The following is a 27,607-nucleotide window of genomic DNA, read 5'->3' on the forward strand; positions in this document are numbered from 1 at the left end:
TCTTGAAGACGCTTTCGTAATCACGATTATCACGTAGGATGTGGATTTCCCATCACTACAGAATGCGGAAAGGTTCTGCGGGCATTTGCACAATCATTCATCTGCGGATAGTCCGTGACGAGGCGTTTTTTTTTTAATGAGTGGGAGGCGATGTTGTTCGGACACTTGTGATAAGGAATCTGGAGAGATAATGTCAGTTGTGTTTGGGAATCATCCAAAAAAATTTCAAGATAATCAACAGTTATCGTCCAACATAAAAGAAGGAATCTGTAAAGGAACGAAAAATTCACAATTAAATTTAACGACAGGATTGAAAAATGGATTAGTACATGATCACAATAAAGTTTAAAACGAATCTCACCTCTTTTCTCTCTCTCTCTCTCTCTCTCTTTTAATTAACGGTCAAACTTCAGACATTTCAGACAATATATTTATTTCTTATCAATTACGGAGTTGTTTTTTTTTTATCAACAATAACAGTGTAGTTTTTGGTAGTAGGCGTAACAAGAGTAGACGAGGTAGGTTTCAAGCAACCTATCCTAAAGTATCGTACGCCAACAAGTTACGATGGCAGCGGATCTCAGTGGCATTTATGTTTTATTATCATTTTCATTATTTCAATTTCCCTCATGAATCTTCGTTCCTCGACTGGTCCTCTCATCATTCCACGACTGAATGTATTATTCGAACATTAGCGACTTGATTTGCGTTCATTCATTCATTCATTCATTCATTAATTCATTCATACGAATTGATCAAACGAAAAATATGAAAATTTAAGGAAAAATTAGATTCGAAAGCGTAATATTTTTTATTTCGGTATTTCTACCTAGTCTAATGTCTTCCCCCATTGAATTAATTTTTTGGATGCTCATCACAACGTGAAAAATACGTGTATTTCTTCGAACAGAAATTATTAAAATTTATTGTTTTTTTTTTTCATTAAAATTACTTATACAATTAATTACATTTAAGTTTAAAAACTTTTTCGTAAAGTCGGGCACATGTGTTCTGTATCCACGCACTAGCCGATGCTTCATTTGGATTTTTTTATTTGAATTAACTTATCAAATAATGAAGTATTTAAACTAAGCGGCAGGTATTCATTGAAAGCAATTTAACTAGATCGAATTGTGGCAGTGCTTCGTAGAGTAGAATTAATATCTTATTGTGATTAATAAATGATTATTTTCTTTCTCTATTTACTGTTGAAATTTCTAACTGCAGTTAATTTAAGTATAACTAAGAGAGTAACAAAGCGATTGCTTTTATTCTATTCATCACGGAGATATTTTTTACTTTTCACTCCGATGAACTTTTATTGAACTATTACGCGGAAAAAAAATTGGACAAATGTGATTTGAACGTGAATAATTGTTCGTGATCGATTTTTTTCATGAGAATTTTTTCACGAGAATTTTTACTGCTGGCACAATAATTGTCGTACACGTAAACATTTTTTATTCGTTTACAATTTTATCCAATTTTACCCACCGTGTGACGTGCGAATGAATGGTTATTTTTGAAGCGCGAGGATGACAAGCATCATAAAAAATTTCAATCGATTCCAATAAATCCGCTAGGCCGTCGACATTTATTCCCTTACCAATTTTTTAAATCCTGACTTTGGTGTTTTAACAACAATCTTTCATAATTTTTATTTTTGTTCTTCAATGAGGACTCGAAGATGTGACAATTATGTCATACCAATGTATCAGATAGCGTCCCATTGATAAAAATTTCTGAAATGTCCGGATGAAAACCTCGTAACCAGGTTCTTGTTGGCGCACAAAAGATATTTGTGGGTGATCGATCTTTGATTCGTTAGAGCTTGTGTACCGCTCCACGATTGTAAATGTACTCGGACTGCTTGTGCATATAATACATATTTTTTCGTCATTAGAATGCCACTATGTACAAATTAATACTGAATTTATGATTTCCTCGAGAAGAGAGCTATCCGCTGGTGGATAATCAACTTTGGAAGAGGACAGATTCATCACTACATTGTATTTATAATTAGGTTCATCTAGGGAACGTGAGACAGCCACCTGATCAAATCACAGATTGATCACTCCCATTTGAGAAATAGAATCTAAAATCTTTCTTATTATTTTTTTTTTGTTATTCATTTTCATCGTATTTTTCATTTACATAAGTCTATATTTGATTTTTTTTTCTTTAGGCTCGGGTAGACACTAGACTGTGGCCCCCTATGAATTTGTATTTTGATCACTCATCAATTCATCGATATTTCAATTTCATTAAAATTTCATTTTACTCTACAACTTCATGTTCCTGTCCCTGATCTACAAGAAGAATTTGTTTCTATTTATCTCTTCTATTAATACTTATAGGTTCTCTTTTGAGGACTAAACACGCGAGAGATTCGTTAAAACGTTTTTTCATTAGATAGATTTCTTATTCACAGACAACGATGCAAGTCTATGATTCTGTTATTTATTGTTTGTGCGACATGCACATGATTGAACGGTTCATTACTCTATATAGTACAGCCAAACGTAAAATCATCGGATGACAGAAGTCTCGATAAATTTCTTCTTCCCTGACTCTCATAAAAAATAAATATCAACTATGCGAGACTACTTGAGAAGACGTGTGCGTGAAGCTGATTTATCTCTTGGAAAATGAATTTCCCAATATTTCGTTGCGAGTCTCTACGGAAAAATAGACTAATTGATTTATTTGTCGTTTAAACTACGCGAGGAACCAAGTGTTACAATTAGTAAGTGTCTAACGTGTGCACCAAAATCTACTTCGATAAGAGACTTTCAAGAATTCAAATAGTCGAGGTGATCAATTACATCGTTACATTATTTCCCATAAAACTGAAATAATGCCATTCATTCGCCTAAACAACTACTAAATCGGTGAAGTTATATCGAATAACGATAAATATATCTTTAGATTTTTGTTTTCTAATTAAAAGATTTTGGGCGGATACGACTACTGCTAAGGCCTCGCTTATCAATTATCATATATTATTTCTTTCAAATAATTGTTTTTTTTTTTAATTTTAGTCCCACACATTCATCAGCTAACAGTCTAGAAGGTTATTAATTATCTTTTTAGGGATGAAATGAGATCATTTTCTTGACATTTTCCTTCATTGAGAATTTAAAATTGAAATTGAACTAACAACAAATCATCCTCTTCAATTCCAACCTAATTTCGTACAATTCCCAGCACACAAAGTTGTTCAGTCTAAAGATTTTACCTTCACTAATCCTCGAAATCTTTTAGCAAAAAAAATCACTTCGATTATCTTCCACAAATACCCCTCAATAAATTTCCTCAATAGGCGCAGGAATGTCGGAATAATACACGTATTACTTAATAAGTGGTCATTCTACGCTGTAAGCCATGGGTGCAAGTCCCCCACAGACATTAAAACTTCCCCTTAATGTACCCATTAAAAATCGAAATTTAAAATTACGACGATGGCAGTGAATGGCCCGACGATGATCCAAAATCCCCCCCCCCTCTCTCTCTCTCTCTCTCTCTTCATATACCTAAATAAACTACACCGTGATGACAGTGATCCCCGAAAATTCCAAATAATCCCGATAAATTTGGCACATCCCTTCAAACGTATCAATAATTTAAAAAACGGGACTCACCCACTGGCAGACAGTTTAATGTAGATATCATCATCATCATATAATTTCCAACAAGAAAAATATTAATTAAATCCCATTAAGTTCTACGTCATCCATTTGATAAATGTTGAACCATATCCCCTAATTTCATGTAACTGAAAAATCCCACAGCACTTATGTTCACCATTAAATCTCTCATTGGAATAGAATCCTATAATTATCAATGTATTTAACAACGTATCAACGTGCAGACGTTGATCCTCGACGCATCGATTAAGTATGTCGTAGTGACAATGATTTTAAACATTACAAGGCTGATGTCTACATTATCATGATCCCCCTCATCAACCCCCCTCCCACAATCATCGTTCCAACTCGCCTACAAATTGACCTATGAATTTTAACTACTTAAAAATCAATGAAAGCCCCTCAGAGGCGAATATACGTTAATGTCTTTCCTCCCCCGTATCAGAAATTCCCAATATCTTAATTAATACCGATGGCTTACCAATCACGGTGGATGGAGATCCCGATGATGTTGTCTCGCTGTGAGAATGGCTTTCAGTTCCGATTCGAGTTGTTTTTTCGTTCTTTCGCTGACGGATTTGCCACCGACCGAGGGCTGTGCCATTCGGGGAGAGGGGGCGTCTATGGTTTTAGTGATATCACGATTCTCGTGGCTACGGGCACGTCTCACCGGTCTCTTAGCCACGATCTCCTCCTCGCTTTTTTTACGGGGTCTGTCGACGGTGAGTGAGCTCTCCTGATAAGAACTGAACGTGGACATTGTACCGATGGCCTCTGATGATTTACTTAGCTCCAAACTCCCCGAGCCCCACTCGCGCGACAATTTTCTACCAATTGCAGCCCCCAATTCGTTGTTTGGTGACAGGTGGGGACTTCTTGAGACTTGAGAGGGGTGCACCGATGTCGGGGGTGGAGGCGGTGGTCTCAGAGTAGCAAATACCGGAAAGGATTGGCCCCGCTTTGCTGGACTTCGAGAATAACGGGGGGTTGGTATACCACCGCTCACAGAGTCCGATTTGACCGGTGCCGACGGTCGCAGTGTTGCACTACCGCCGAAGTTAGCGGTGCTCAACCGGGGTGGGGGTGAACCCCCGTCCCCGTGACTCAATCGACGGCCCACGGTTTCTAGCGGGCTCCGCGCCCGGAGATTCGTACTCGAGAGGGTGAACTCCCGGGGCTTCATTGGGGTGTCCAGAGACACTGGCGACAGACCGTGCCGAGAGCCTGATAAATTCGTTGAACTACGGCTCTTCTCGCGCTTCGGAGAACGCGGCATTAGGGGACTTTTCGAACGCGAACGGGCACGATCCTTCGACGATTTATCGTCCTTCTTTTGAGATTCTTTCTTGCTTGATTCTTCTTTTTCTTCTTGCTGGACTCTGGAAGTAGAGGGAGGACGCCTCAGAGGTAATTTCAAGTTTTTGCGGGGAGTTTATTGAGTGGGAAAGACGGCCTCTTTCTGACATTAATGGACGAGGATAAATCAAATGATTATTTGTCAAGTTTTTAATAATTTAAACTTGACGGTTTGGATGAATATAAAGTTTTCGTGTGCAATTTGACATTCTTTGGTGCAGTTGAAATAGAGTTCTCTCCAGAATTGTATTTGATTTTAAAGAAATTCATTTCAACAAACATGGGCATCAGCCGGAATGAAAAATCGCCAAACAAAAGTAAAATTGCATAAGTTTCTCTGAAATACTTGGAAAATACCGAAATTCCAGAAGTTAGATTGCTGCCAAGTGAAATATAAATACAGTTGTATGGATTCGGTAAGGCCTCTTGCATGCGGAATAAACAGTAAATTCTCCAATGTTTCTTTTTCCACTATTTCTTCCCAGTGTGGCTAGCTCTAGCGTATGCAATTAGTCTGCCTGTGGAAGCCTCGTGTCAAAGAGAATGTGTTAAAAATAAATTCCGGTGAAGAAAGTTATTCCCTTTGGCGAGTTGTATAGCATTTTCATTCGGCAATTCTTTGATGAAATCGTGTTTTACGCTCCATCAACGATTTGACGGTTGAGTTTTACTTCGTAAAATTTTGATTTTGACAGTAGAAAAAAAAATATAATTTGAAAATTCTCACCTCCTAATCTCCTGAATCATCTCAAAAAATTGTGCCTTGCTTTTTCGCCGTCTTCTCTGTTCGTGCTCCTTCTGAAACATTGAATCCTTGTAGTTGAATAGCTATAGTACCTCGTTCACGATGACTCACTCAATACCTACCCTTTTAACACTTTTCTGGAACAATGACGCAATTTGTCCCTGTCTGACAGTATGCATGAGCTCTTTGGCTGCATGATGGGGGGATACTAGGTCAACGCAGTTGATGAATCTGTAGAGTTTTTGGGAGAAGAACATGACATTTCGACTTCTCCACATTGAGGTTTTGGGACAGTGACGTAGGCGGGGTAAAGTGTATTTGTAGAAGAGATGTTCTCCGGCTAGAATTATAGCACCAAGGATTATACCCACTCCAAGTAGACAGAAGACACCAGCTACTGAGCGAACTCCGAGAGGATGGGGTTGCATACCAGCCACGTCGAGGCCCGGTTTCATTCCTTCGTGACCACGAATGCACGGTAAGCCTCCATACCTATTCAATAATTTTGGTTGAACGAAAAAAAAAATGGTCTCACAATCTATTTCGCAGGATATCCCTTTGCAAAAGAAAAGCATCAATCCTACAACCAAATGTCTAGAAACATAGTACTTACCATTTATCGCGCAATACATCAAGCATCCCATTGCTAGAATAATTGGCAATAACCTTAGAAATGCTCTCTTTGAGGGGATGTCCCTTGGTTAAGGCGACAGCATAAGTATCCTCATTCATTGTATCACCAATTTTCTGCAGTGTGCAACCATTGTCAGTGGCTCGATAATAATCCAAAATCGGTGTATCAGCAATAAGTATGTCCAGGCTACCATTTCGCAATCTCTCCACCCCTTCCGCAACATCAGACAAGGAAAAACGTAACATGTGGGTCCATAATTGGTGATTAGCACGTTGCACGTAATACTCAGCAACTGAGGCACGTGGTGCTCCAACTTTTTGCGACAGTAACTGTGGGAAAAGTCTTGCTACTTAGGTTCTCTGATAACGAAAGTTTCTGCCCAAGCTTTTACAATTAAATGAGATCGGGACATTAACTTTTGTGGGGGTCGAATAAAATTTTAATTACAGGTCAATTGACAGTGGAAATGTAGGCACATTTTTTTAAAATCAATTTGTTGAACGATTTCATAAGAACAGCAACTTAAAAGAAAGAATGGGATTATCTTCAGACATGGGATTATCTTTCAAAACTAGTACAAGCTTTGGAGGCAGGGCAATAAACTTTTAATTACGAGTGTAGATACATTGATGCTGAGGAATTGAATAGATTTTGCCTATTAAAAATGAAATAGGGTTTTGGATATAAAATTCTTGCACCATAAAAAAAATCACAAACCCGTCAATTTGACATTGATCCCTGACAATGTTTTTTCATGCTGTGACTGGCACGTATTTTATGAAAATGCTGTTGCCTTTATTGCCCTGCGCCACTAAGTGTCAAATCTTCTATTGAACTTTAAACTACTTACACTTCTATCGTGATAATTTCTGACAGACGGATGAAAGAAGAATCCAGCGATGAGGGCAGCGATATTAGCAGTGTAGGAAGCAACAAAGATAACGGAGAACCCCCCCCAAATGTTGATGAGAAATTTATTAGGCCACGATTTGGGTGCCTTAAAAGCGACCAAATGTCCACAGAGTAAGCCCCACATAACCCACAGTGCTGAGGCTATGGAAAAATTTTTGCTCCTCTGTCTCCCCCATGGATTAAGTCCAAATGGACTGAACCATTCGTATATGGCAACAGCCATGGCCGTAATATTCAGTGAAATAAATATAGTCAACCACAAACCAGTGCTGAATGGATGTAAAAACATTAGGAGTGGTATCTCTTCATTTAATTTTGGTGAGGCTAAAAAACTGACACCACTAAAAAAATATGGTGTCGTATAATCAATGACTTCAGCCCTTATTGCTGATACACTCAGCGGTGCAAATGCCAATTGAGCTTTAGCGTGGAGTAATTCACCCACAATTCCATTCCACGTGCCATTTCTACCATTTCTCTTCCCGAATAAACCATCTTGTGCTATGTAAAGGTCAAAACGAAAGCTCAGTTCACGCGCCACAAGGGAGAGTAAGTCCATTGAGAAACCGTAGCAACACTTTTGCACATCGCCTTTTCTGCAGACCAATCCACGGAGGCATAAACCGTCTTGAAGATTTGTTATCATCGTGAATGGGGGTGCCAAGGCTGTTACTATTTTGTAGACAGGCATTCCTATTTGCTCACCACCTTGTTCGAGGTAGGCGGGCACTATGCCACCCCCTGGCCAGGTTATTGTGTCGAGACGTACCTCTTTACCACCTCGAATTGTTCCCACTTTCGTCCATCTGGGGAGATGAGAACATTTCGACTCAGGTTTTTTTTTTTTTTTTTCATTAGCTTGAAGGCATCATGGGCGTCTAGGGATTGTGAGGAATACATTTCTCTGATTGCTGTCATTTCATCGTTATTTGTTTTTTTCAGTGTTTTTCCGAAAATTGAAATTAATTGCATTAAAAATTTCTTTCGGTGATTTTATGAGAGAATTCCGAATATTTCAATTTCGCGTAAAGTTTTTATCGCCGTTGTTGAACCGCCGACCTGGGTAAATTATTCCCGCTGAGTTTTTAAATCATTACAACCCTAGAATTGGTGATGCAATTGATTTTCCCTGTTCATGACCACGGAGACCGAGTAAATCAAATGAAGTTTCGAACCATTGCAGGAAAACTAATAAGTTTCTTGGGATTTTTTATCACCACTGCAATTCCCAACACGTGCACGTGGGATTATTCCCATTAAATTAATATGCATGTAAACTTTCCAAACCAATTTCAATATTGAAATCGTAAATGCAAAAATAAATGGAATGATTTCATTAAATAAATTGAACGATGAAAAAAATGGCATCTTATGCAGAACAAAATAATTAAGGCGTCTCCACGGTGGGTAATGTCAAGATAGCGGCCGTTTATCTACCAAAATAAATGTGATCTTCAAGTTCTGCACTAATTAACCCCTAACGGGGGCAACAAACCCAGTGAACCGAGCGTGTCCTCAGGTATACAACATCCAACGCGATTTCTCCCCAATTATCTTTTATCATTTTCCTATTTCCTATCATTTTCCGATGTCTATTATTCTCGATTTCATTGTCAGATAAAATCCATGGATTCCATTTCCGTTTAGATTGACCATTAAAACAGAAAGTTCTCTAGACACGAAGTGCAAGAGGCAATTTTTTTCTCTTCCTTGGAAAATTGAAGACTATTACACTTTTTAACGCATTAAAAAAAAACAATTTTAGAAATGCAGAGTTCTAGTGGAATACTGTTATGGTCTAATGAATTCTAGAGATAGCATTTCCAAGTAACTTTTACTCAATTTTTAATGAAAAAATAATAAAGTTGTCAATGGAAGTTGACTAAATTTTTTAGAATTTATATTAACCGAAAAAAATGTGTGAAAATTTTATATCGCTAAATTTACGTCACAGAGTTCTCCCCAGCAAAAATAACTAGAATTTCAACAGACCTCCCTCTGAATGCGTCAAGTTCTCACTGGACCTTTGGTTTGTCCACAGAGGTACTCCCATTCCCCTTTCTCCTCAAATTAAAAACTTCTGTACCTTCTACTAACTTTTCTTCACATTGATTCAAACATCACCAAACTCCCCCAAAGAAATTCCAAAAAATTACCTCAACTGTGTTTTATTCCCAGGAAATTGGACAGCCTGAAGATTCAGCAATTGAAATTCGGCCTTATCATGGGAGACCTGCCTCATGGCATCTCTGAGCCTCCTCGTGAGTGTCCTGGAGACATTCCTCTTGATCTCCGGTATAGGTCCCCTTCCCCTGCCCTCCAAGAAGCACGTCGGTATGAAGTACTCTTTGACTTGCGCCTCCCTTAATTTATTCAACATCGTCAATTCAAGAAACGTATTGTCAAGGGCCTGCGACGTTTCCCTTAGCATTCTTGCCAGAATAGCGTCATTCCCGGACATTTTAATGCTGGATGGTCTGAGTGCAAGCATCCCCACTGGCATGAATGTCTTGGAATTGAGATTTCTATCGCTTAATCTCGGCTCATCGTCATCGTCAAAGGAAAATCCCCTGTCCTCACGTTTCCTCACGATCTTCTGATTTTTCCAACTGTACTCTTGCAGCCGCTGCATATCACTTGGCAAATTTGACAATGAGGGCGTATGCGCCTCGTCATCGAGTACTAAATTCCCATGCCGCACGATATTCTCAATCGGTACAACGGCTTCACCCTTTCCCATTGCAGCCAGTGAGTTGTGAATAATGTGGGAGCTCAGCAGACTTGGTTCATTGGGTCTCAATTCAGCTTTCAGATCCAGCCACAGCCACAGGAATCTACCATTGAGCATGTGATATTTACTCGCTACCGATAGAATTCTCCTTGCATTATTGAGATCGCATGCCATAACGAGTACAGTACCAGTACCACTCTCCTCCGATATTTTTCTCAGTCTTATCTTGAGACTCGTATCAGTCGCTGGTAGATGTACAACAGTACGTGGTGTCAATATATGACGGTTTTTGTGGAGTAAGTGATGCATTGGTAGGAGTGTTGTATCAATTAAAAGGATGAATGCATGCCAATTTGCTTTGTGCATGAGTGCAGCAGCTGCTGCACCCGCTTCTTCCGAGCTCGTGCCCACTCGTGTTTCGTATGTGCCACGTTTTCCCTGGAATGATTTTTTCATTTTTATTGGGCTTTATCGCGGGGACCAATGGGTTGACGATGTTGATGATTTTATGTGGGTTGGAAACGTACGGAGAAGCGAGATTTTCAGTTTCAAATGGCCAGGATTCATTCTTTTTCGGGACAATGGGGGATGACAGAGGCAGGAGTTGAGGGATCTCTGTGATCATTATGGTTCAATAAATGCAAATGAAAATGTTAATGACCAAAGCAAGAGAAAAATTGAGAAAATTTTAGTGGACTCTCTAAGAAACAACTCTTATTCCTCGAAATTCATAAACTTCATCGAGAGAAAAGTCTCCTTAATAAGAAAATTTTAAGTAAGATAACTGTCAGTCCACAAACCTGTCTCAAAAAATCCCTATGAGTCATCGGTAACCACAGCGCTGGTAAATTGATAGAGTCTGCAGCAGTAATGAGAAATCTCGATGCCGATCCACCCCCAATAACAATACTGAGTACAGTTTTACCATTCTCAATATCAGTACAAAATTTATTAACAAGTGCAAGTGGATAGGACATTGAATCGGTCATTGGTGTCATTCTTCCCTCAATGTAAGAGACTTCTAATTCGCTCTGCGATGATTCTATTCTCGCAGCCTCCCATGCTCTTTGTACATCGTTCCTCGATGGTGATTGAGAGTGTGATAAGCATATAACTAAACGCCATGGTGACTGGCCTCTCGAACGATTCTTAGTTGCACGCTCAGTCTTATTATTTAATGCCGATGATACCGATGATTTTCCATTGATTGATATCAGGAGGAGAAATAACCACAGCCTATCACCACGCATCTTCTCAGCACTCCCTCCGCCCGCTTATTATTATTTTTTTTTAATGCGTTATTATACTCTTCACCAGTTTATCACTACATCCCGCATTAATCTGTAATACAAAGAGATGATGACACGTTTTCGACAAAAAAAAAAATCGCATTAAACCACTCAAAACATGCAGATGAGCCATGTAAACAAGTTTGCTCCGGATGAAGTGGTTTCAATTATCAGATTTCCATAATTTTTCTTGGAATCCCTTGTTGACGACTGTTTTCAAAACTCGCCCACCGACGTAGAGTACCCCCCGCTGTTTTGATGACGTACGACGCTACGTCTGACATGCAAAAAAAAACCACTGTTGACCTCAAATTGACCCCGTCTGGTCAAAATACTTAAAACTAATCCAAAAATAAAAATACGTCAATATCTCTCCCCCATAGCCACGTATCAATAGATCAGACAAATCACTTGGAAAATATTTCAATTACCTTCTGGTACGATTATCATCTCGTCTGGCTGGGATCGTTTTAAAATATCCGCGCACACACTCAACTATCATAATAACTATCGATCAAAACCCGCTTACAATGATTGAAAAAAAAAATTCAGCCACCGTATTGATCACCGAATAAGCATGATTAATCAGCAGCCCCAATGATCCCCAATCATTTATTCTCCCGATGGAAGACCAATTGTTAAGGGGGCGATAGGATCCAACGGATTGAGCGTCACACTCGCCCTCATTCGGACGTACTGTAGCCGTGCGTGACAGCCATTTTCGGGCAGCCCCTCCCTTTGAGAAAATTCCTCTCGAGCCATCCTCGAATACCAACCCCCAGTGTTACGTTTAAACTTTCAACACACACACAATTGTGATTGTACGCTTGCGTATTTCCGAAGATAGATAGACGACCGTCATAGGGGCAAGGGGAGGGAAGACTTGCCAAGTTACCGAAAGGGAATATACTATGTTAAAAGAGAAAATAACATCTCGAGACCATCACCAACAACTTTGTCACGATATTTCTCCCCCTTTCCCGCCGGAAAACAATGGCCGACAGCTGTACGTGTCTTGAGAATCTGTCCCCGAGATATTTTTTTATTCACCCTTATTTGAGGGGTTGAGGGATCATTGAGAGGAGACTAGAACAGAAGATAAACAGATTAGATTTTTTTCCATGGGTGGGGTTAAATTTCCACTCGTCCTTGGTGTGACCCCGATCCTTTTTATCGGGATTTGATCAATAAAATCGAAGGATTTTTTTTCAAACTCGCCTTTTTTTACTGGTGATTTTTCAATGGGTGTTTTATTTCCCTTTCGGGATTCTCTTGCTTCCGGTTGTTTGAGTTTGATACATTATGGGACAGAGCTCAATTGGGGCGTGGTTAGCTGACGATGGGAGGGGTGAATTGAAGGGAGGAAAAGGGTCATTTGAATAATTCTAAGATGATAATAACGTAAACTTGACTTTGATCTGTGGATCAACCAGAAAATAATGTTTATTTTTCGGGAGGTTTTTTTCATATACATTTATGATTTATATACATTTATAAATTTTAAAGAAAAAGAGTCGAGAATCTGAACTTACTTTTTTCATTTTTTTCTTCAAACAAAAAATCCAAAATTCATTCAATGAGAAAGAACTTTTCCAATGGAATATGCCTGATTAGAGCAATTCAGATAGTACAACTATCCACTATTAGTAACATTGTCTGGAATGCGGTAAAGTTTTATATTTCCTTCGAGGATATACATTTTTTTTCTTTCCCTTAGCGTCTTACATCGAACTGAATATTTCTATCACGATATGAGCCAGTGAAATTAAGTTTTCCTCTCTTTTTATTTATCTTTTTTTTTTTAATTTGAGGAACAGTGGAATAGCAGCGGAACTCAGTTAATTATTTAATTAAATATTACGTTTTTGCTAGAATTAACTAAAAAGATTCTGCTGGGACGCATCACTCTCGAATGCACTCCATGCGTTATTCAGTTCCATGAAGATGAGCTTTGCTATGTTCTCATTGGCAGTTCCAGCTTGCTGAAATAAAGAATTCAATTAATCAGTTCTATTGATACTGTGGAATAAAGTTTGGGGGCAGTGCTGGAGAGGGTATTTCCGGAAAATGAATTTCACGTGAGACATTCCCTGGAATTTTATGTCTTTTCTCCAGTTGAGGAAATTCCTCATATAAAAATGGGACAAGAATTCGTTGTGGTCCAGTTATTTATGGGATATGAAAAATCTACATTTTTTTGTTTCAAACTATAGACATGGTTCCTTGGTTATTTCGAGAGGGATTTTAATGTACTCATGCGTACAATCCTTCGGAGTCATTTATTATTCATGGAGTTGATTTTTCGAAATAGGTTTAAAAAATTCTCGCAACAATCTAGAGAGATACAGATATAAATCCACTGATCATTGGCTTTTCTTCGACGCAGGATTTCACCATTCCCCATGCACCAGTAAAAATTCAAAAGAGAGTTGTATTGAAAAAATTAAATAAATCCCTCTGATAATCCGCCAGAATATTAAAAATCTCTAGTTAAACAGAACGTGTATCATAATACAGTTTAATGCGCGTAAATATTTTTCCCTCCCAAGCTAATTCCCTCTTTTAATGATATTTTCCTGCATTAGTTAAGTATTGTGAGCGAGAATACATGGAATAAGCCCAGCTGTAATCCCTGAGAGGACGAACAATCTCAATAAAATCATTTTTCGACACTAAGCTGCTCACTAAAATGTTCTGAATTTAATTTACCTTATCAGGATGCACAGCAAGACAAGCCTTCCTATACGCCTTCTTGACATCAGCAGGAGAAACCAGCTGATGCATTTCATACTTCTGCCATCTGTCAGCCTCCGGCCAAAGTACCGTATGCAAGGAGCACAAAAGTACCCTGAGATTACCCTTCTTTCCCTCAGTCCACTCATTGACTTTCATCCTGTCAGGATCCATAGTCTTCGCCTGCTCGACTTTCCGCATCTGATTTATAGTCTTGGGGCTGTCCTTGTCAGCTTTTCTCGAACTGAAGAAATTGTAACCCTGACTTCCCAGCAAATCCTCAAAAGCATCGCCACTTTTAGCGGTCGTCTTACTACTATTAAAAACAGATTCGCTATTCCCCTCATTATTGAGATTTGTCTTATTGTGCATACGTGGACTAGAATGTACTGGAGTACCAGTTGCAGCTGGACTAGACGATTGTGGAGTATTTGAGTCACGTGGTGTGCCATTCCAACTTGAATTCAGTCCAGCACCTAGTGATCCAGCTAAATTAGCAAATGGATCTTTGTTCTGAGCTGAGAAATTGGGAACACTGGAGTTGCGAGGTAGTTCCTCACCGGGGGTCTTCAGTGTTGTACCTTTTGTCCCACCCCAGCTGCCCACGAGATCATTGGCACCTGTGGAGCCCAATGGATCGAACAGAAAATCACCAGGCGATGATTTTTGGAGTTTATTCTGTCCGAATAAGAGATCATTGCCAGTTCCCTGATTCCCAAACAGTAGATCGGTCTTGCTGTCATTGGAAATTTGTTCTGTTTCTGGCTGTGAAAATGATGCAAATCCTCCGAAAATGTCACTAGGCGCTTGGCCTGAAAATATGTCCAGATTTGGATTTGGCTTAACTACATTCACGTTGTTGGTTGGTTCAGAGGACGTCCCCAGGTTAAGGAGATCAGCCTCTTCGAAATCTATAACTGAATTTTGAATGAGTTCTTCCACTTCTGTTGGAAGATCAGGATCTGGAGTATTGAGGGGCTCCTCAGGCACTGGGGCAGTGGCTACAGGCGGAGGAGGCCTCTCTGGGGCTCTTTTAGGCTGAGAAACTGTTCTAAAGTTCTCCAGGGTTTCTTCCATCTCAAGAGTCGAGGCGAAGAGTGGGTCAGGAGTCAAATTTTCGACTCGAGAGGCTTCTACCTCCCAGGGAGCTGGAATCCTCGAGGTTTTCGTACTCTCTTCTCCGATCATGACATTCAGTATTATCCTGAATTGCCCACCAATCTCTGGTGTATCATCCAAGTCTTTCCTTTCAAACTCCAAAGTGGATTCATTGGCAGGCACATACCCAGTATGGAAATGCAACGCAGCAATTTTAATCCCAATAACCCTTCCCAATTGCTGTCTAGCATGAAAAATAACGAGGGTAACGTCCCCCCTAACTGTGGCATCGCCAAGAATTAAACACGCCTTTCCCTCCATCATGTCAAAAAGTTTCATCTCATCGTACTCAGCGCGTTTAGTAGAGTAAACCAGAGCTCCGTTGCTGTAAATTTCAACATAGGGTCTGCAGCCATCCCTAGCCCTAGTGAACAATGGAACCGGTTGAAGAATAATAGATCTAAGTGCTAGAGGCCTTGTATGCGGATGCACCCCAGAGTGCAATATACTCATGTAATTAATAGTCTTAAACTCCGAGGGCTGAAGAATTGGAGGCTGACATCTCCGTGTTGTGAATAGATTGATAGCTTCCTCAGGAGTTGCTAATACTCCAGAGTACAGTAATAGAGCGCAGGCAACTGTTGCACTTGCTCTGCAACCGTCTGAGCAATAGAGGACGACAATGTGATTGAAGTCTGCGTCGAGGTATCTGTAGATGTCCTGACAGATCTGATAGAGAGCGGATAGTAGAGGAGCATTTGCATCAGGTGTGGCATAAGCGAAATTGCAGTCAATGTGCTTTCCAGGGAGCCGCGTAACATTGGGTCGTCCTCGGGATAGGTTATAAAGTTGAATTTTCGCTGGAGGTGGATGTCTACTTTGAAGATAGGCCCTTACGTCTTCCACGTGATTCGCTCGATAAGCTGACTCAATTCCATCGACTGGATATGGCATCACCAGGATCCTCGATGTCAGATAACTGGCGTCGAGCTCGTTACGAGCCATACTTTGCTGGACTGTATGCATTACCTTGCTGGAGGTGTCCTTGAGATTCTTGAGGATGCTACCAGCACCACCCCGAAGAGAGCTGAAGAGTCCAGAGCCAGCCTGAACCTGTGGACTTTTCGTTTGATAGTTTGGCGAAGGTCGAGGAGGTGCTGCAGGTATTTGCTGCTGTGCAACTGGTGGTGATGGTCTAGGTGGCGGAGTTGAATTTTGCACAGGTGGATTATTAGGTCTGGGAGGAGGTGCTTCGATCTTGGCTGGTTCCCTGGGGTCAAAATTATTTGATTCAGCAATAGCTGCTAGGCGTTCCAACAAGCTCGATGTTGTCATTCGTGTGATGGGCGATGCCTCCAGGCACCCTCTGATTAAGTCGTGCAGACAGGATAGTCGAGGATTAGGGGGTGGTGGTGAGTACTTGGCGTTTACAATGGCGAGTTTATTACCCTCCGGGAAGGGATGCCGCAGTGTCACTAACGAGTAGAGAATACATCCTAATGCCCAGCAATCAGCTGGGGGACCTATTGGTTCATTGTTCCACGTGTCCATCATTTCTGGGGATCTGTACATGGGAGTTGTGTACCTGGACATTTGATCCTCGAGGGTAGAACGTCTCTGGGCACTCCAAGAAGGGTCTGGGAGGATCTGTTGCGTGGAAGCACTCCCAAAGTCACAGAGCTTTAGTATTCCTTCCTCTGAAAGTAGGAAATTCTCTAGTTTTATGTCCCAGTGAACTATTGGTTGGGGCTGCTGACTGTGCATGTGGTGGACTGCTCGTGTTGCTTGATAAGCTATTTTGCAGATCTGGGGGAGCGATGGAGGCGTTGTAAGGCACCTCAGCACATCAGCTAAGGTACCTCCGGGACATAGCTCGGTCACTAAGAGATATTCACATGACTTCTTATCTTCTCGTTCCAAGCGCTGGGCGCATAGGTACTGGATTATGTTTGAATGACCTGAGAGCCTCTTCAGTGTCTCGATTTCTTGGATTATAGTTTTATTTGCTTCCTCGTCAACTGCAATCAATTTCTGGAAAGATTAACAATAAAGATTGAAAAAAAATAATCATTTGGTTTTTTGCAATTAATTCAATCAAAATTTGTGGTACTATAATTGCCTTTCTTCTGTACTTACCTTTAATGCATACTCCTTGCCTGTGGCTAGATCCTCGACGGCATATACGAGTGCCCAGCCACCTGGAAAACAAAATTATACCGTTAGAAATTGAGCTGTTACAGTGTATCAACCCACGAAAGTTAATTTTCACTGGAAACACTTGCAAAAACAATTGATGCTTTATAAAACTTGGAAAATTAATTGTTAATCACTCTCGCTGATAAGGGGTGCGCATATTATGAAGTGTAATTTCCGGATCTGTAATTAGTTCATCAGATATTGGAGGAATTCCGACAAAAAAAAAATGAATTTACAAACATTATTTGAAAATGACATTTCTTCAGAATTAAAAATAAATAAAAAATGCAAGGGATCATGAATATAATGTAACTCTAATACTCTTCAGATACAAATCGATAAATGTCACAAATAAAACATCTTTAAATAATCATTAGCAAATATATGAAAATATTTTATTGACATGCGTCAACAAATACTTGGCGCAATAACAGAAACTGCAGTACTTCCAGCACCCGATATAGAATTTCCAGAAAATTATATAAAAACACTAAACAGATATTTTACATACTCATTCAGAAAATTCTTTAATCTAAAACAATTGGTTCTCGATAAAAGTGGGTGGATTTAACAGTAGCTCACCCTCAGCAATTAATCTGTTAACTCGTAATTTCACATTGTTGATCTCCACCACTTGTCCCACGTATTCATTAGTACTGCCATTGCCATTCAGATAACCAAAAGCAGATTTGAAATAATCCGACATAATTAGTTAATAAATTAAATTTCAGGGTGATTATGAGTCGGGGGAGTTGCGTGATTTGTTCACTATCTTAGGATAGAAAATCGTGCTGTCGATGCTGACCGTCCATATTGGAACTGTGACGACATGAACATTGACATTTAGGACCGTACCGAGGGTCACGAAAACCTTGTCCCTATTTTTTCTTTTTTTAGGGCGATTTTTCATTATACAATCAAATAAAAAGAAAAATGCTTGGTTCTTTTTTGTATCTCCAATGGAGAGAAGATGTAGTATTTTACAAGATATTTGTGGACGTTCCCTCCTTATTCAGGGGTTCCTGTGATTGCTTTAAAATTGATTTGTATCTCAAATCAAATTGAGCACAATTCAAAGATCAAAATTCAGAAAGTCGTTTAAGCAAAATAATTATTTTGAGATTTCAAATGTTTTAATTTAAATAAACTACGAGAAATTCATGTAAATGAAGGCTAATTTCCATGAGATTTAACCTAACGCCAACGTTCTCTCGAACAAAAAGTTATCAAAGGGGTCGAGAAGCAACGTGCATGTGTCTTTCGTCTCAACATGGCGAGCGGCAAGGGTATCGTTGCTATTCTCCGACCCCGGGGAATTCGTATTATCAGTGCTAGTAAAACGGGAAGACTGCAGCCTGGAGTGCTATCAAGAAGCAACGACTGTCGACGAAAATTTTCTACAATTACCCTAGGTGTCGATACCTGGACCCGGTGTAGTAGTGAAAAATGTAATGTATAGTATAACCGCACGATTTTATCCTGTTATTACATCACAATTAGCTTTTACCCTGGTTTAACACAATATTTACAAGTGATTGAGTCGTTGGGTGCATGACATGTCTCGTGGATGTTGCTGTAGAGAACATCTTTCTCTACTGTCATAGCACCTGAAGTCTACCTCATGATTCCGAACATTCTTAACCTCCCTCGAACTCTCCAGAAGACAGAGAATACGACATTAAGGTTTTAGAGAGGGAGTTCCTCTTAAAAATATTCTCATTGTAATCACAACTCTGTTTTGTCCCAGAGGGTCAATTTCCTCTTGTGTGCCACGCATAATTTATGAGTTATTAATGGATGAATTGGTTGAATTATTTAAGGGAAAACAAGGGTCATAGCTTGTGATTCATTAAATCCAACGGCTAAAAAAATACTTTCCAAATTAAAAAACAATATTTATTGCTATTCAGCTGATGACAAGTTATCGATGATTAAATCTCTAATACACCTTTCAACTCAACGAACCAATCCTTTAATTCCAGATTCGAACAAATTTTTCACGAAAAATTTCCACGTATCATCACACCTCCCAGCAGCTCGAAAAGACTACTACGAAATCCTTGGTGTCTCAAAAAACAGCTCGGCCAAGGACATAAAGAAAGCCTACTACCAATTAGCCAAAAAACATCATCCAGATACTAATAAAAATGATCCGAATGCTAGTAAAAAGTTTCAAGAAGTATCAGAGGCCTACGAGGTCCTCAGTGATGATGTCAAGAGGAAGGAGTACGACACTTGGGGTGCGACGTCGGAGCAGATGGGAATGAGGGGAAATGCTGGCCAAGGATTTCCCAGAGGTGAAGACGAAGCTTACTCCCATAATTGGAATTTCCGGGCTAGTGTTAATCCGGAGGAGTTGTTCCGGAAAATTTTTGGGGAAGATGGATTCAAAGCACATTTTAATGATCAGGATGATTATGCTGACTCTAAATATGGATTTGGCAGTGCTCAAGAGGTAAAAACATGAGAATGGGAAGTGATTTCGAAAAATTGTTTGAGGCATTCAATTAAAGGTTTAGCTTTAAAAAAAAAATTAGAAAGAAAACTAACTATTGGGGGACTTTGGTGGATATTGACCAAGTTTCATGAACGGTATTTTATTTTTTTCATTGCAGGTAATCATGAATCTGACTTTTTCACAAGCTGCTAGAGGAGTCAACAAGGAAATTAACCTCAATGTTGTAGACACGTGCCAGAAATGTAACGGTTCAAGGTGTGAGCTTGGCACCAAGGCTTTGAGGTGTCATGTTTGTCATGGTACTGGCATGGAAACTATTAGTACTGGGCCGTTTGTCATGAGATCAACCTGCAGAGCTTGCCACGGCACCAGGATGTATATCAAGTATCCGTGCGCAGAGTGCGAAGGGAAAGGGCAGAATGTACGTAAAAATCGTTCCAAATATAATTGATTATTTTTCCCACCCAAATTTCAGCCAATAGAATTGCACCATTTGTTGATATTTTGTATAGCCTACCTCGAATATCAGCGATTATTTTTCCCATCCAAATCTTGGCCAATAGGATTGCACCATTCGACGTTATTTTGTATAGTCAACACGGTATTTCAGCGGATATTCTTGAAAATTACACTGGAAATTTTGCATGTTGATATATATAAAAAAAAACAAATGTTGAAGTAACCCTCAATTGTATCTGACAGATTAAATGGCAATTCGTTGAAAATTATGTCTCATGGTGCAATTCTATCGGCCAAGATTTGGATGCAAAAAATAATCCCCCGAATACCACTCGAACTTCGAAATTATCTGATATTTCCCTCAAGGTTCCCTGCAAACAAATAAGCTCGTCAAGTTTTCCAGAAAAATCACTCGCGCTTCGCGCTCGTGATTTTTAAACTGGAAAACTTGACACGTTCATTTGTTTGCAACGAACCTATCGGGAAATATCCGATAATTTCGGAGCTCTTGTGGTATTACATGCGATAATTTTTTGAATATTTTGGTAAACAAACGACACTTAACCAAATAAACCTCTTTTCATGTCATGGCACAATTCTCTTGGCCGAAATTTGGATAGGAAAAATAATCCCCTGAATACCACTCGAGCTTCAAAATTATAGAATATTTCCCTCTAGGTTCCCTGCATACAAATGAAGTCGTCAAGTTTTTCAGGAAAAATCACTCGTGCTTCGCACTCGTGATTTTTTAGCCTGAAAAACTTGACTCCTTCATTTGTTTGCAACGAATCTATCGGGAAATATTCGATAATTTTGAACCACTTGTGGTATTATATGTGAATAATTTTTACGTTAATTTTCAAGGAAATTGATGAAAAATTTTCATGGTTATTAATATTTAATTTAAGGTTCAACGAAAAAAAGTAATAGTACCAGTGCCAGCAGGAGTCGAAGATGGTCAGACGATTCGTATGGCAGTGGGTAACAAAGAGGTCTTCGTAACATTCCGGGTAGAGAAATCTCGTTATTTCAAGAGAGACGGAGCTGATGTCCACACAGACGCTGACGTATCCCTCGCCCAGGCAGCACTAGGTGGTACAATAAGAATCCAGGGTGTGTACGAAGATCATACGATTCAAATCAAACCAGGTACATCGTCTCACACAAAAATCCGACTGACTGGCAAGGGAATGAAGAAAGTGAACGGAGTAGGGTATGGAGATCACTACGTCAGTATTAAAATCGCTATCCCCACAACGCTGTCTGAGAAACAAAAGGCATTACTTCTGGCATATGCTGAGCTCGAACAAGACACACCAGGATCGGTATATGGAGTGACGAATAAAACTGATGGTAAGATAGATAGAGAAAAAGACCTATTCTAACGCTTAAACGAAAAGTGAATTTATTTCATTGAATTTTACGACTAACATCGGTGATTGTCGATTGATGTACCTCTTGGTCGCTTGAGGCTTTTCACTTGTGTAATTAGAAAAGAAGACATGATTATTCTAATAAAAATCTTGAAAATTTCGTGGTGTATTCTGTGTTCAAAACTTTGGTCTATAAAAATTATAGAAGTTTCATTTTTAGGACGTTCGAGTAGTACTCAAGCGAAACAAGAGGTACAGGGAGAGAGGGAGACTGATGATGGTCTTCTGGGGAAAATCAAAAGGGCGATATTTGGGTAGAATTAATTAATTCGGTAAGTTTTGTTAGTTAGTGAATAATAATAATTCATTCATTTTCAGAGCATATAATATTACGAGAAACTCCTAAAAAGTTTAAAATTTCGAACCGTAAATCTCTCAAAATTTTTTCTTAATATAATTTTTTCAATAATATTTTAAATATATGACGAAAAGAGAAAGAAATTTCGTCAAAATCTCACATTGAATTTCAGGAACAAAGCAATGTTACGAAGGACCCTTACACTTACTGAAGTTGATACGGCAAGCGCTGGAAGATATTCCTCAAAATTCCGAGGAAAACCCATCGTCTTTACATCCACAAGGCCCTGGGGACGTGCCCCAGAGTAAAAGGACGAGCTCCTCTGATGGAACGAAAAAAGGTGACTCTAAGAGTAACGAGAAAATAAAAATGGAAGGGAAGATATCATGATTTATTCTAAATAATTAACTTTGATAACTTTTAATTGAAAAAAAAATTATAATTGTACAATTATCCCAGTTGAATCTACAGGCGTTGCCGCAGGTTTATTCATGTACTTTTTCCTGACTCGTGGGTTTTAAGAATTAGCTATAGGCCTCTGTGGATAAGTTGATAATGGAGAATAGCAAAATTAAGCGCTTACAAATGTTAAAAGTGTAAAATAAATTTTTCTTGTAAGTTAAAATTTGGTTTTCTATTCAATTCCGTTGATTAGCATTGATTCACGCCAAATGTGAATAGAAAAATTCAATTGGAAAGCCAATTGCTATCATTGAATATTAAACTGATTTTTTAATGACAGAAAATGAAAAATGCTCATCTGTCATTACTTGATTATTCATTCCATGTGAACTTTCATGTTTCTGGCTTTAATATTTCGATCGTTTACCACTCGATGGATAATTGACTACCACCAACTACTATCATTACCCATGCACTTGGGAATGATGGAAGGTGCATTAGATCGATTTTTCATGAATAATGAAAGTTGTTTTCAGCTCATTTACGAACACATGCGCCTAAATTAATATTGTTCTCTATTCATCTAGCGATTGAGTTTTTCTTTATTATTGTAACATAACTACCACTTATATACCACTAAAAAATCCCATTTTTACGGTTGATCCACGAAACGGCTAGTAATCAAGTGAAATTGATAGTTTCATAAACGTGGAATTGCCCCGTAAGTAAGTCATTCCTAAAGGAAATACGAAAATTTGACGTTTCAACAGACAAAAATAGTCTCTAAGGAAAGTTTTTTTGAAAATTTTCTGCTGATTCTTCTTCCGCTAATTGAAACATAAAACAAAGTTTTTTCAACACACAAGGTGTCTCAACTGTGTTCATCACAGCTGCCAATTCCCCTCGTCTTGATCCAGAGGTATTCATTGCTCATCTATAGATGACTTACCGGAATAAATCGATTGAATGCAAATAAAATACCCCAATCACGGGAATCTCTAGGGTCGAATAATCCCCCAAGGTCGCTGGATATGTAATCGTATTCGATTGCCATTTCTGCCCTGAACTACGCCTCGGTCAGTAGGCCATATTTCAAGCCAATATTGGTGAGACTCTCCGAGGCTGAGACACGTAAAACTGCTACTGCAACAGCTGCTATTGTTACTGCACCCTCGAGATAGAGAGCGTACAAAATTCGCACTAGACCAGACGTGTTTGCAAGACCACCAGCTGCTGTGAAGTCCAGGGGGAAGAGGAGGCTCGCTGCTACTGGACGGAATCGAGATACTCCGAATGCAATTATCCCCAAGATGTAGTAAGCACCTGTTGAAACAACAGATATTGTGGTAAAGGATATAAGTCCAAAAACACGTAATCAGGGATGATGAACTTACCGATGCAACAGAATGGAACAACCTTGACCCACCTGGGTGCTTTTAAGTTATCAGAGCTCTGGACCTCGTGTTCTCCATACTTCTTACGAATAGCGAAACTCTGGAGTTTCATCGCCAGAAACAATCCAACATTGAGGATAAGGAGAAAATGCGCAGGAATTCCAATAGCGGCAAAGACAACGGCAACAGTTCTACCTGGTGTGGTGCGTGGTACTGGAGCTCCAAAACCTTCAATTATTTTTTTTATCAATGAAATTGGAAATTAAAAGGGTCCTGTGGATATTTAATCGCGAGGACTAATTACCGAGAGTTGTGAGAAGAGATATAGAAAATAAAACGCATCCGGGGAATGTCCATAGTTGTCCTCCTTCACCACCTTCACCGTAACCGGAGCTAATAGCAGCCAGGAGAAGTTTCTCATGCTTAGCTACATACTGTTTGACTTTATTCCCCCAAAGAGGCTCCATTTCCTCTTCTTCGGCCCGTAATTGTCGTAATTCAGTCGCTAAACCAACAGCTAAGTCTCGCTGCATGTCCTTTAACTCGTAAACTTGCTCTCGCTCCCGAGGGCCTTCTGTGGCGTAGAAGGACGCTGCACCGGCCACTGCCCAGAAGGTTAATAGCCATGCAAGACCTGGAGGGAAAATATTATAGAGTAAATTCACAGAAATGAATTTTATGGCTTGAAAACCAATAATTTATGGTGTTTTCTTGGAAAAAAAAACTCCTGCGCTCCATAATTTCAAGTTTAAATCACACTATTTGGTAAAGTATCATTTAATCGGAAAATTTACCAAATTGACAGAGGGAAAGTCTCCCCAAAAATCTTAGGTGTTTCCACAGCCTTGATGAAGTTTTAGGATTGTCACTGGCATCATCGTCGACAATATCCTTGAGAGCTGGGAAAACCTTCAATCGATAGGGCCCCTCCCCGAGGTGCGTCTGTACTCCAGTTGATTTAATAACTTTCAGTGTTTTGTGATTGCCCTCGACCTCGAGCTGCACGGACAATTCCCTCGATAAGGTTCCCGAGTCGAAGGACATCGGAATACCTAAATGATAATAACACTCTTCCGTTAGAACTCTAATGAATTTCCTTGTCACTCGACATTTCCTCTGAGAGCTTAGTACTCCTCGGGAAATTACGCAATTGATTAAAATGAAGTTGCAACAATTCGATGAATCGTCATCAAGAATTGCATCGCCCTGACAGATAAACTTTAAGTTATTGACCTCCACAGATTCTCCTTGAGATTCAGTATTATCGTAGCGATATAAGAAAGTTTTCCTTGGGAAATATTCGCGAGAATCCACTACTACTCCATTCTCCGAGTACACGTGCTGAATGAGCCTCACTTCCGGCATGAGTGATAATTCATCATCCCAACAACACGTTCCTTTCAATAATGAACAAAGAGAAAAACTACTGAGAAGTTGCTGCAAAAATTACTAAACTAAACTGTCATTCAGGGATTTATTAATGAATTAATGGGAAGCCCCTAGCATAAATGCATCGTAGTTTCATTAATGTCTCTATATTTTTCAGACCAACATTATTGATTTCAAAGCGTGACGGTTGAAAAGACAAAGGGCACGTGAATAAATATCACCATGTCCTTGAAACTGCAAATAAACCCATACGAAGCAGAAGAAAAAAGGGGAATCGATTTTGACCGCAATCGTTCGAGAATCCCGATGAAATCGAATCCCTTGTTTTATCACAGATAGACACTCAATAATTATCGATCTATATAAATAACATCTAAATTTAAAACTATCGTCAAGTTGCGAACAATGTTTATCGATTTCTTCAGAGCAGAACACAGTTTAATTTTACTGGAAACTTTGCATACAGAATCGTTTAGCGAATTATTGGATCAGAAGAAATGCCAAGTCAATTGTGAGGTATTCCAATGAGATAAATATGTTTTAGTACTAAGGAAGCAATTATTTTTTTGTTTTATTGCAGCCAATGAATGACTTGTCCGACAAACTACCCGAGAAATTACTTTTATTTTCAATGGAAAAACATTTGAAATGTGTAATAAAATAAATCTTGATTCGTTGTGAATTTATGACACTTTAAATAAGCGAAAATAAAAATTGAAACAATTGCTAACTGTTATTTAGTCATTCGCAAACAACAGTGAGATATTTTTATTTTTTAATTACCCCCAAATTTTGTAAGCCCTTTTTCGGAGTTTGTTCGATATGGTAACAAAACTGTTGTTGGAATATTAATAATTAATTACTTAAATAGTATCATAAAAAAACGTTCCACTGAAAGGAAAATCTTTTAATTCACAAGATTCGCTGCAAGAAAATATCTAGACATAAATCGAGATTTTCCGTTACATTTTATCATTCAGCTGAGTTAAAGCACGGAAGATGTTGACATCTGTTCACTGTTAAACTTATAATTAGAAAACTCTGAGACATTATCCCCTGCCAAGAGCCTCTGGTGACAGTTTCCCAAAAAGAAAATAAGCCCGAAGATGTAAAAATAAATATCCATACACCAGAAATAGTAACAATTGCAACAATTGAAATGTCATGAAAAAGCGCAACATGCGAGAATCCTCGTGTAAATGCTCCTGCCAAAAAGCATAATGAAAAGCCAAGAAATAGCAAGTAGAAAATTACCTGTGGCACAGACAACATCGGCATCGTCCTCCTCATCATCCTCCTCTCGCCTCTCCGTCATTCTCACTCTGAGCTCAGTAACACGACTACGATTGTATCTCCCAGATTCTCTAGCGATGACTCGCGGATGCACCGAGTTGCCAAGACGCGTGAGTCTGTGCGCGCGTTTCCTTTGGATATTAATGTTGGAGATACCAATGCCACTGGTGTACGTACGACTGGATTTAACAGGTGATACATGACGTATTCTACTTGTTGTACTATCGTCAACTGACTCGCCGTCTCTGGGGCTGACTGTTTGGGTGGTTGAGGCGGTATCAAGCGGCGACGGGGGTGACGGAAATGCCGGCACATCCATATCCGTGAGGTAACACGCAACACCGTTGCGCTTTATTATTATTTTTACAGCATCATCCTCACTTCGGCAGACATAAACAATTGAATTTAAACAGCTGTTCGTTAATTGAAATTGGCTTGGGCATATTTCTTTGTTAACCAAAGAGGGTGGGAAGAATCAAATGAGATCTATGTGAAACGGTGTAACTCTCTTCGGCTTGAAGGTATTCATCAAGGGCTCAATTTTTGGGGCGTTCCACTGCTAAATCTGATTTCCAACTTCCGACGATTTACCTCAGCAATCCTCAGGGTTCAACCAAGAAGACTTAACTAGCGATGGGTTGAGACATGAGAAATGAAAAACGTACACATGGTTTTTGCGCGTTCAGGCGAGAACGCCTGCGCCCCAATATGAAGTGGAATTTTCTTCCTCCGAAGGAATTCCGCCGCCATCAATCTCCAGGCTGTGAAATTGTTTCGACCAATTCTATGTAGAATTAATCACTGGATCCGAAATATTTGAATCATGTTGTAGTTTCTCAGATACTTCAGTTTTTATCTTTGATCGCTCGATATCTATTATTAAATCTCGTTGGCAGCTGCCAGATTTAATTCACACTGATTAATTACGCTACTTAGGGGAGAGTGACTTCTATCCCCGGGGTTGATCTGTGTATCTCTATTAAATATTTTATTGATGTCGTATGTCAACGAACTATCGATGTTATACGTCTTTTCCATTAACCGAATTTTAATAGAAGATAAAGTGATTTTAAAGGTGAAAAAACTCCCATTTTGGTAGGTCTCAAATGCCAAAATACTCCTCATTTGCCTGTGAATCCA

At 39.3% G+C, this 27,607-nt stretch overlaps 4 protein-coding genes across 10 annotated transcripts; 1 reads left to right on the forward strand and 3 right to left on the reverse strand.

The window, feature by feature from the left end:
* Positions 1-136: 136 nt before the first annotated feature.
* Positions 137-12,204, reverse strand: LOC135168078 (uncharacterized). 3 transcript variants are annotated; one of them, XM_064131949.1, is made up of 9 exons: positions 11,746-12,204; positions 10,826-11,366; positions 9,451-10,463; positions 7,233-8,100; positions 6,362-6,711; positions 5,871-6,240; positions 5,731-5,798; positions 4,129-5,026; positions 137-267 (listed from the first exon to the last, which is right to left on the reverse strand). In XM_064131949.1, the coding sequence occupies exons 2-8, from the start codon at positions 11,273-11,275 to the stop codon at positions 4,132-4,134; spliced, it is 4,014 nt and encodes a 1,337-aa protein (XP_063988019.1). In that variant the 5' UTR covers positions 11,276-11,366; positions 11,746-12,204; the 3' UTR covers positions 137-267; positions 4,129-4,131. The 3 variants fall into 3 exon arrangements, with proteins under 3 accessions (XP_063988019.1, XP_063988016.1, XP_063988018.1); XM_064131946.1 differs by having other exon boundaries at positions 5,731-5,816; XM_064131948.1 differs by having other exon boundaries at positions 5,731-5,801; positions 11,746-12,203.
* On the forward strand, positions 6,205-22,614 carry LOC135168084 (protein tumorous imaginal discs, mitochondrial-like). 4 transcript variants are annotated; one of them, XM_064131959.1, is made up of 6 exons: positions 18,545-18,789; positions 19,324-19,796; positions 19,957-20,220; positions 21,167-21,611; positions 21,852-21,963; positions 22,124-22,359. In XM_064131959.1, the coding sequence occupies exons 1-5, from the start codon at positions 18,612-18,614 to the stop codon at positions 21,947-21,949; spliced, it is 1,458 nt and encodes a 485-aa protein (XP_063988029.1). In that variant the 5' UTR covers positions 18,545-18,611; the 3' UTR covers positions 21,950-21,963; positions 22,124-22,359. The 4 variants fall into 4 exon arrangements, with proteins under 4 accessions (XP_063988030.1, XP_063988029.1, XP_063988028.1 ...); XM_064131958.1 differs by having other exon boundaries at positions 18,548-18,789; positions 22,162-22,359; XM_064131960.1 differs by lacking the exons at positions 18,545-18,789; positions 21,852-21,963 and adding an exon at positions 6,205-6,226 and having other exon boundaries at positions 22,162-22,614.
* Positions 12,727-18,173, reverse strand: LOC135168079 (cyclin-G-associated kinase). Its single transcript, XM_064131950.1, has 4 exons — positions 17,924-18,173; positions 17,282-17,343; positions 14,024-17,176; positions 12,727-13,296 (listed from the first exon to the last, which is right to left on the reverse strand). The coding sequence occupies exons 1-4, from the start codon at positions 18,045-18,047 to the stop codon at positions 13,189-13,191; spliced, it is 3,447 nt and encodes a 1,148-aa protein (XP_063988020.1). The 5' UTR covers positions 18,048-18,173; the 3' UTR covers positions 12,727-13,188.
* LOC135168085 (uncharacterized) lies at positions 22,350-26,924 on the reverse strand. Of its 2 annotated transcripts, none has more exons than XM_064131962.1 (5): positions 26,429-26,924; positions 24,580-24,837; positions 24,090-24,419; positions 23,818-24,013; positions 22,350-23,714 (listed from the first exon to the last, which is right to left on the reverse strand). In XM_064131962.1, exons 1-5 carry the CDS (start codon positions 26,784-26,786, stop codon positions 23,390-23,392), a joined length of 1,467 nt encoding a protein of 488 aa, XP_063988032.1. In that variant the 5' UTR covers positions 26,787-26,924; the 3' UTR covers positions 22,350-23,389. The 2 variants fall into 2 exon arrangements, with proteins under 2 accessions (XP_063988032.1, XP_063988033.1); XM_064131963.1 differs by having other exon boundaries at positions 23,786-24,013.
* Between the last annotated feature and the right edge of the window lie 683 nt (positions 26,925-27,607).

This window comes from Diachasmimorpha longicaudata, chromosome 12 (assembly GCF_034640455.1).
Source record: "Diachasmimorpha longicaudata isolate KC_UGA_2023 chromosome 12, iyDiaLong2, whole genome shotgun sequence".
NCBI classification, from domain to species: domain Eukaryota; kingdom Metazoa; phylum Arthropoda; class Insecta; order Hymenoptera; family Braconidae; genus Diachasmimorpha; species Diachasmimorpha longicaudata.